The following is a 10,326-nucleotide window of genomic DNA, read 5'->3' on the forward strand; positions in this document are numbered from 1 at the left end:
TAGAGCAGCTATTAGGACCCTTTAGATACCGTTTCGACTACATCGTGCTGCTTTGCCCCACCTACGTGAATAACCGCCACTAGGGAAAAAGCTGCGTTTTACCGAACTTTTCATTTTGTAAAACTTGAGCATTATTTGAAATTTTACCGAATTTTACGGAACAGGAAATATTCCTTGCATTTTACACTCATTTTCCCGCACGTCGGAAAACTTTGGATTTTATGTGTTGTCAAAACTATTGGATAATCCCAAATTTTCCCAAAAATTTTCCCAAGCGGGAATATTGGGATTTTTCTAATGTTTCCAGAGTCTTACACCTGGTAAAATTCCGAGTTTGACACGAATTTTCTGGTAGCGTAAAACTAAAGTATTATTGAAGATTTTACCCGAATTTTGAGGCATTTTATCTATTGGACTATTTTACATTATCCCGTGTTTTGGCTTGAACCGGGATTATTTTAAACTTTACTGGGTTTTCCAACAAATGAAATTTTACCTGGTTTTCCTAAAGGGGAGTTGAATTTATAAAATATGTATATTCACCTTCAATTTTCATTGCTTAGACAAGGTATGAAAAACATTTTTTTCCAGTTTTGCATTACAGTAGCGCAGGTGATATATATATATATTTTTTTTTTCTGTGACGGAGGCTGAACATAGAACTGCGAGTAATAATCGGCCATATTTTCCCTCTTGAAAACGCACGTAAAATGAGCACTTCGTGATGTTAAATAATAATTTCTCACAAAGCAAAATCAAGGCATGAATTATCTTGCGCTAGAAATCAAAGAAAATGCCCAAGATTCGACCAAATAGGTTGATAATTTCGGATTCCTTCTCGATGTTAAATGTCGAGAAATGTACGAGTAATTCAAAGAAGTGGTTTCTTTTTCCTTAAGTTTGCAAAAATAGCGATAATTCATGCAAATTATCCACAAAGATTTATTTAACTTTTCATGTCCGGCCGACGTGAGGTGGATTTGCTCTCTGCTCGTGAAACACCTTGGGCCGGCCGTGCGGTAAAATCAGGGAAAACTAACCCCGATTAATCACCCCCATTTGTTGCGTTTTACCTGCATTATCCTGTTACGGGATAATTCGAATTTTACCGATGTGTAAAACGCGGAGATAACTTCGCATTTTCCGACACATTTGCCATTTGTATTCCAGGGCTGGAAAAATTGTGTAATCTCTTACGTTTTACCATAGGGATTATGCACATAATATACTAATTATCCCGTGCGGTAAAATCAGGGAAAACTAACCCCGATTAATCACCCCCATTTGTTGCGTTTTACCTGCATTATCCTGTTACGGGATAATTCGAATGTTACCGACGTGTAACTCTCGGTATTTCAACTACACAATTCAGGAATTATCCTGTAATGGGGCTCCCTGTGGTACATACCGCTGAAATGATATTCGCGCCGGCGCGCTTGCACTCGTATATTGAACTATTGACGTTTATAGTTACTAGTTTAATTATTTCGAAATATATAAGCTTTAAAGTTGTCCAAGATCGACCATTATGTCAACAGTATCACGTTCAAGATCTTCACAGAGGCTAAATCGAGCTTTTCGACTGAGTCGTGCCAAATGGTAAGCAAATATTCATTGTATAAGCATAGTTAAGATTTGGCCGATGTTTTTCCAACTTTAAACTAACTCAAAACATTGTAGCTCTCGAAAATGAGATCTTAAACAAATGGGATGTTATGAAAGCAATACAAAATTACCGTTGATTAATTTTGGGAATGTTTTTTTTGGAGAGAGAAGGGGGGGGGGGGGGGGGATTAGTGTCTTTTTAGTCAGATCAAAAAAAGAACTATATACCAACAATACCAAAACAATGTTGCTTCAGAAGTGACAATTATGCCCTCCACCACTCCGACCTCTGGTTACTCCCTCCCCACATTGGCCAATATACTCCTATTTTAAAAAATTAATCTTTGTCGCATCAAATATCCCAAGTAACCAGCCAAGAATGCAGAGAATGTTGGTGTAATTTCTAATCAATCAACTCCACAAATCTCTCAAAACATGGCTGCTTCAGTTAATAATATTGATAATATTGTAGAGCTACAAGTGACTTGCGTTTATCATGATCTAAGTTAATTATGAATAGAAGTAGCCACATCCTCTGCAATCTTTACTTGATGCTCAAGGCTCTAGGTTGTGACAGCAATTTTTGAAATAGGATGTATATTACACATAACAAAATAAATAATGATCACTTTTAAGAAGTATTGTAAGTATATCCAGTCAAAATCAAGCTCTTGATGAGTTAAAATCTTCTCATGAAACAGCATTTGTAGAGAAACAGTAGTCATGGTTTGATACTAAAAACCTATTGTATAAATGCAGTATATTATTTAATCAAAATAATTAATTATTGTTCACTATTTATTTCCAGGCTTAAAACACAGATCTTTGAAACTAAAGGGAGGAAAACTGCATGTGAGGAAATTAAATACATTATTACAGCTTAATATGGAGGAATATCTGAGCAAGAAATTGGTCGGATAGTAAGACTAGCTTTCCCAAATATTAGGAGAGGAAAGCATTCCTCAGGATACAAGTATTTTTACCAAGACCTTTCTCGGAAAACAGCAGTTGAAAATGACTGTGATGCAGCAGACAATTCCATATATTCATCAGACAATATTCTCAAAGAAGAAAATGAAGAGTTGAGAAAGCAAGTTAAGTATCTAAAAGCAACAAATATAAATAAAACATAATCATATTCAAAAAGAACTCAAAAATACCAAGAAAGAACTTCAAAAAGCACAGAAACAATTGCAAGATCAAAAGCATCGTTATTCATGTAGTGATAGAAACAGGCTTAACAAAAATGTGATAACATCTACACCATCATCAAAAACTGTGAGAGATGATTTCACACAAATCCCATGTCAATTGCTTCTTGATATTGAAATTGCTGACTATAAAAAGTCAAAACATATAGGAAGTGGAGCATTTGGTATGTGTCAGCTTAAGCTCTATCGAAACATTGAGGTGTCAGTGAAGTACTTAAAAGAAAGTTCATACCAAGATTTACTTCATGAAGCCAAAGTTACCAAAGTACTTGAGGGACACCCCAACTTACCAATATTGTTGGGCATAAGCCCAAAAACCACAAGTGAAAAATACCTTGTGACTAAGTTTCATGGGAAAAATTTGAAAGGAATTCCATTATGGTATGTATTATTGAAGGGTAAGAGTTGTGATATTGAACTCAAAGATTTTCAGTTAATCTGCTATGGAGTTGCACGTGGACTTTTACATATGCACATAAAAGGTTATTTGCACAACGACTTGAAACAAGACAATGTGGTCATTGATTTTATTGAGGGAAAACCAACTCCTGTCATAATTGACTTTGGAAAAAGTTGTACCTTATCAGCAGGAAGAACTAAAAATATACCACTAGGAGAAAGAGAGATGTACCTTAAAAAGCACAGCCACATTGCTCCAGAACTGGTTGATGGTTATCATGAACAAACATGTTCTTCTGATGTATATTCTTTTGGCATTCTATTGAGCATGATTACCAAATATGTAGGTCCACATGAAAGTGCTGCAGTCATTGGTCTTGTGGCAGATAAGTGCATTAAGCCAATTCCAAGAACTCGTCCTAATATGGACAATGTTGTAGAAGAACTGAAATGATGTATATGACCAAATATATCACTCATCAATGCTTTTAGGCCTGGCCTTCATTTCAGACATATACACCTATTTCAAAAAAGCATTGTCACAACCAAGAGGCTCAAGCAACAAAACAGGACAGCAGAAAATGTCGGTAATTGAGAGTGCTTTATTCATGTTGCACACAAAATTGTAAAAATACTGTTTAAGTGAAAAATAAAACAATTTTATTTACTACCGATATCTGCAGATAAAAATGAATCAAAACAATACAATGCAAGGGCATATCCAGGATTTTTCATAGGGGGGGTCCCTATATACCAAACTTTTACTATGATGTCATAGCAGTCTGGTCAGATTTGCTCTTTTTTATTGCTTTTGTGGCTTACCATATAACCCCTTAAATACGCCCCTGCAATGCCAAGGAAGAATTATATGTGTATGTTCTAATGAACATAAGGAATATGGTAACAACATTATGTGAATATTATACTAATAATCTTCTAGGTGTTTTTGGCTTCTAAAATGAGAATATAACCAAATTGAATTATCAATTGATAAAATACATAAAATTCAGACTAGGGAAATTAGCTGGTCTTTTAAGCCAGTTTTTACTCAACCTTATTTAGACTTAATATCAAAGTGCACCTAACTCCTGATATAATACTTTCAGTATTGATTCTACAGGAGCTGGTGAATAGTTGAATGCATCTTTAACTTATAAAGGTTTATATTTCCAATATGCAAATGACTGTGTTTTAATTGTAATGCTAAACACTGGCCATTATCAGACACCAAATTAACGGTAAACATTGTAGAAACCATGATTATATTGATAAATGATGCTTTTTAAATAATGTTTTTGTGAACCAGCTTAATTTTGTATATTTATGAAGCCTGCAGTGACTTCACAGCCACATGCATATTGGAAGTATAAACCTTAACTACTTAAAGATGCATCACTTAAATGAAGAAATATTTTACCATTCAACTATTCACTTCATGTAGAATCAATAGTGAAAATTAGGGGTTAGGTGCACTTTAAGTTACACAAGGGATTGCTCAGTTTCATGGCTGATGATGGATGCAAGCATTTATTCACGGATTTCTTCTCTTATATAAATATTTGCTCTTGTGTGCTCATAGCTTTCCCCTAGTATGGTGGTGGGATTTTGCCACTGATCAGCTGTAAACCCACCAAAACTATGAGCTATTTTACCTGGAATGTGTCCAATGTCTTGTGGAGTAATCATACAATCTACAATTAATTGCATTTTTTTGAAGTCCTCATCACTGATCAATGGACGATCCCTCCTTGAGCCAGATATTTTTCATCATGTGTTTTGCTGTTCCAAGGTATAAGTTGTGCATTGGATCGATTACAAAAAATCTTATGCTATCAAAATAATTCAGATCATGAAGAACAGAGTATCTTGCACCATGTTCAGAACATTTTGCTTGTTGGCTTGTAGGGGACGTTTCATGCAGAGTGTCGCGTGCTAAATTCTTGTGTTCATCTGAGGTCCTAGAAGGCCACAAGTCACGGTTAAAGCCAGAAAAATTTAAATGTCCATCTTGATAAAATTTTCTTTTACATCTAGAACAACCCTAATTTGCCATGTGGCCCATAAATCCTCCAATAATAGGCACTTAAGGTGGCTGCCTACTTTTGAACGTTCGAATTGAGCCCACGATGAGAGCGCGCTCAAAAACCGCTGAAATATTTTATTGAAGAACCATACGCGTTTTGAGCTTCAACAGGGCAAAACCCTCAAATTTTGCACTGGACTCTCTATTTTTTAATGGCTCATTCGAAAAAATTCTCAAAAATCTATGTTATATCAACATTTTGGAAAAAAAGTTTAAATCAGCAACACATGAAAAAATAGATTTTTGTAGGGATTTTTGTTCGACTTTATGAGATTTTTAAGAGCACCAAAACTACAAAATATGAGAAATCAATTTATCTTTTTGTCTTTTTGTTGAAAATATCCATGTATTATCGTAGAATGATTGACTAGCCTTCATTCGTGCAATCATATAGTCTAGAAATAACTATGATCTTATGGATCTTAATTTTTTTCTAATCACTTCCGGTGATGCAGTTTTTACTCCAAAAGGTCGTGCGTAGGCTTCCATTAAATGCTGGTTATCTCGGAAACAAGCTCGGGACACCCTATTTTTCTTTCCAGATTTGGAATCAGTATTAAATTTCAATTCGGAAAATCGAAGTTTAAAAAAAAGCTTAAATCAATTTTCAAAAGTAGGCAGTCACCTTAACGTAAATCGCATTTGCTTAAAATTAATACGTCATACGTCTTCGACTGACCAATGGGAAAAGCGTATCATAAACAGCACGTGTTACTTGTCAGACAAAATTGTTGTCGTCAGCCAGACAGTTGTCTACAGTCCATGGCAAAGAACAGTACTTGTGAATATTTGGGTTCAGTTGAATACGTCAATTTAGAGAGAGAAAAAGAAATACAGTGGGTACTACAGTACTTGATAGTTAGCTGATTAATCTCCAGGCAAGGTTGTCATTGTCATTACTTTCTCCTTGTTGTAGTGGATCTTACCCATAGCAAATCGAGAGTGGAACCTCTGAATGGGGATGAAACAGCATGGCCCAAAGGCATCAAAATAATCGCACCATATTTCCAAAGAATTCCCGAATGCATGCCTGTTTGGATGTGCTGCGAACCAATTTACTCTGGCTATGTGAAAAAGGTGTGTTTTACTCTCAGGAAAAAATGAGGGATTGCTCGATCTTACTTTAACACGATGACGAAAATAGAACTGTACTTCGCCTGGTCTTGGGTGACCTTCGTCGCGATCGCCTATACTCATTCGACCTTCTGAACCAGCCCAACTAGCTAGGAAATACGAATTTCTGCAACTTCCTTTGCTCATAGAACCAAATAATGTGGAGCCAATTTTGACGGATCCAAACTTAGCAACTGTGTAGGGAATATCCAGGATGTCATTTTCAGTAAGTCCCAATAGTTTTGCATAGACGACTTTAAGGTATCTCAAGTCGTCACTGTCTATAGTATGGTCCTTGATAGGAGGCAGTTCTTCCAAGATAGAACTACGGGTCCAGTCGCAACTTTGGAGCTCGGTTACAGGCGTCGTTCTCTCCATTTGAAAAGCACTCTGAGCCACAATTGGATCAAGTGTGGTTTTTAGAGAACCCACCATCTTACTCTCACTGAAGAACTCTTTGAATTCTTCTTCGTAATCGGAGGGAAAAGTAAAAGATTTGGGCTTGATTTGCGCCAAAAATTTTCTCATCAGCTGCACTTCTAACGATTTGTTGTTGGTTGTGTATGCCCCAAGGACTCCATTATACCTTTCAAAACTGTAACACCAGAACCCATGGAATGGGCCATAGTCCAGCAAGCATTCTTTTAGATGGCCATGCAAATGCATATTTGGTGTTATGAAATTGGACCCATATAAATCTTCTGCCTTTTTAAGGAACTGTATCAAAACATTATCTCCTTCTTCAATTTCCCCTGTTGTGATACATTTCTTGCTCAGTATTTTGCATGCTTTGGCAAACAGTTTCCAGCAATCCAGATGTTTATCTGGAAGTATTCCTTGAAGAGCATTGAGTGAGTATACCACAACCCAGTTTTGCCATTGATCAGCTGTAAATCCACTAAAATTGTTGGCAATTTTACCCGGGATTCTGCCAATATCTTGGGGAACTACCATTGAGTCTACTCTTTCTTGTATAATTTGAAGCTCATTTTGGCCCAAGAGAGGTGCATCTGGGTGGCACCAAACTTTTTTGAATATGTGCTTTGCTGTTCCCAAGTACAGGTTGTGCATCGGGTCTATAACAAAATATCTGATACAGTCAAAGTACTCTAAGTCCTGCAGCACTGAATATCGGGCACCATGCTTGGAGCACACTGATTGTTGCATGGTTGGTGTCACCTCAAACAAAGAATCTTTTGCCAAGACTTTGTGTTCTGCAGAAGTTCTCTTTTGCCACTCTGACCGATCAAATCCTGAAAAATCTAAATTTCCATCTATATAGAAATTTTTCTTGCATCTTGAGCAACCCTGGTTTGCCATGTGTCCCATGAAACCACCAATTTTTCTTATGGCTGGAATGTCACAAGTGACACAAACCAAACCTACTTTTATTGGTTTTTTCAAGAGACTTCCTGCAACTGAGAAGCGAATGTTAGTGTTCCAGAGTTGTTTAAGTTCTTCAACCAATGGTTTAAGGAATGTATTTGCTGTGAGCTTTGGCTCACTTGGTCCTGGAAGAATCCCTGCTATTATGACATTTTCCAGCTTATATCTCTCATGTCTAGGTAAATCCATTACCACAAGATATATAACGCCGACAGATCCAGGAGAATGCTTGTGTGGCTGAAACCAGTCAACATTCAGCATCAGGCCAAGACTGTTTACAGATGACAAGAAACCAGATGTTGCTAGCTCTTTCCACACATTCCCATCATAAATGTCAGTTTTAATATCTATGTTTGCAGGCCTTGCGGTATGCCTCCACTTTTGACATTCTTTCCAAAATCCTGGCTTCTTTAGAAGATCCTGAAGACATCCAATTAAGGATTGATATGGATATACCATTCTTGGATAAAATCTAGTTTTACCTCCACTTCTAACGGTTTTTAGAAGGAACTCTCCACAAGGACCTAAAAATGGTAAGTTTAAGATTTACTAAATTTTATAGTTTTTATTATATTTTTAGAAAACACATTGTTTAAGCATATGTTCGTGCCAGACTGTTGCCAGTTACCAAGAGTGGATTCAGGGAGTTCAAAAGGGGGCTAAAGTCCCCCCTCCCCCCCCCCCCCCCCTTCAGCAGAAAAAAAGATGCTTTTTTATATTGTTTTTCCTTGTGTTGATGGAAGAAAGTCAATTAGCCCCTCCTAAACTCAATTATCCCCCACTAAGATTTTGGCAGGATCCGCCCTTGGTTACAGTACAGCAGTATAACAGTGTTCAAATCAAAAAGTGACAATTGTAGTAGGGGAACATAATGAGGCTAATTCTCAAAACACCCTAAAAGAAAAATCAAGAAAACACTGCCAAAAACATATGACATGGGTCAACATGGCATGATATCATTAACACATGAATATTATATAAATATATAGATAGATCAAGGTTAGCTATGTTCTGTCCTCTGATAAAACACTCCTGAAGCTGTAGAACATTCAAAGGGTTATTATATAACTTTTTCCATGTGCTTAACAGCTCCAGTCATGTTTTGTCAGAGCAAAGAACATAGCTAACCCTAATCTATTCATTAAATCAGTTCTACATAACAAAACACTACTGTGTTTCCTTCATGAATTATTAATTATGAGTTTTTTAAACTAAGTTTGCAATTTTGGTTTACCTCTTCTACCTCTGTGTGGGTGATCAGGCCATGGTACATAATTGCACCTGGCAGACACACAGTTACCACTTCTAGTTTCAATGCAGTCCTTCAAGTTATAGAGGGACTTGCATTTGGGGCAAACCACAAATTTCTTGAAGGTGTCCTCAGTGACCCCAATGAATTTCTTCAATTTGTACACAGAACCAGGAAAAAGCTTTTCAAGAGTAGATATCGTTGTATCAAATGTCCCAATGAGCCAAAAGAACTTGCAGAGGAACTTTATGAGCACACTGACTGCACTATCAGATATCCCAAAATTGCTTTGCCATGTTGTTATAAATAATGCCAACCATAGAACTAATGCATTTATCTTGGTGCTCAAAGCTGATCTAGACGTTTCCTCTTGTGGGACTTCTGAATGGTCATCTCCTGTATCGTTATTTATATTGTCAGGCTCTAGGTCTTCCATTATATCGTCATCTGATTCCATACAGCTGTCAACATCTTCATCATCCCAAGTCTCAGTTGGTGGTGGTTGTGTCATTTCTTGACTGCCTGCAGGATCCTCTTGAATATCTTCCTCATTATCGTCACTATCAAAAAAGCTGACATCTTCTTCCTCAAACCTCCTTTTTTCAATTAATTCGCTAAACTGTTTTGTGATGTTTGGAGGTAACTCCATATCTATTGTGCCTCCATCAGCTGGTTCACTATCAATTGGTAACCCACATTCCTTCACATGAAACCTTGACCAGGAGTAAGAAAAAGATTTGCCACACTTTGGACATGTTTTTCTACGTCTCTTCTGGGCTCTTTCCATGATTGTTATTGTAAATCAAACCAGCCTGCATTTAACATGAAAAAGTAAATAATGAGACTATATCTAGCTAGATAGGCAGCCTAAGTGACTTACAAATGAATGAACAGCACATTAATAAGGAACTTGAATATTGATGAAATATTAATTTGCTCAGTTGCATTAACTTGCCAATAAAGCAAAAAAAAAAAAATTATCATGGCCGTTGATTAAATTAAATAATGTATAGTCGGTGGTATTCATCAATGAGGCAGTGTTACTCTACAAGATATACAGTAAAATGAAGATTAATTTCTGGTATTATAACTAAACTTAATAAATAATTATAAAGGAAAGACAATAGGACAAATTATAAAGATATATAATTGCATATGTAGTTAGCATAATTTTAGCCTTGAATATACTTGAATGTATAGTGTCCTTATGCCAGATTGGAACTAATAGACTGAATCATGTTTATCTTCGAATTTTATTTTCTCGATACTTCAAGTCTAAA

The 10,326-nt window shown here is 36.4% G+C and overlaps 2 protein-coding genes across 2 annotated transcripts; one reads left to right on the forward strand and one right to left on the reverse strand.

The window, feature by feature from the left end:
• The first annotated feature begins 1,154 nt into the window (after positions 1-1,154).
• LOC148907699 (uncharacterized) lies at positions 1,155-3,889 on the forward strand. The gene is made up of 2 exons (XM_089035083.1): positions 1,155-1,599; positions 2,414-3,889. The coding sequence occupies exon 2, from the start codon at positions 2,983-2,985 to the stop codon at positions 3,667-3,669; it is 687 nt and encodes a 228-aa protein (XP_088891209.1). The 5' UTR covers positions 1,155-1,599; positions 2,414-2,982; the 3' UTR covers positions 3,670-3,889.
• Positions 3,890-6,165: 2,276 nt separating this feature from the next.
• LOC148907700 (uncharacterized) lies at positions 6,166-10,013 on the reverse strand. The gene is made up of 2 exons (XM_089035710.1): positions 9,032-10,013; positions 6,166-8,321 (listed from the first exon to the last, which is right to left on the reverse strand). Exons 1-2 carry the CDS (start codon positions 9,831-9,833, stop codon positions 6,166-6,168), a joined length of 2,958 nt encoding a protein of 985 aa, XP_088891836.1. The 5' UTR covers positions 9,834-10,013.
• Between the last annotated feature and the right edge of the window lie 313 nt (positions 10,014-10,326).

The sequence above is a fragment of the Actinia tenebrosa genome, unplaced genomic scaffold, assembly GCF_029948245.1.
Source record: "Actinia tenebrosa isolate PJP-AT-01 unplaced genomic scaffold, QUT_ActTen_1.0 PGA_scaffold3__52_contigs__length_22856419, whole genome shotgun sequence".
NCBI lineage: Eukaryota > Metazoa > Cnidaria > Anthozoa > Actiniaria > Actiniidae > Actinia > Actinia tenebrosa.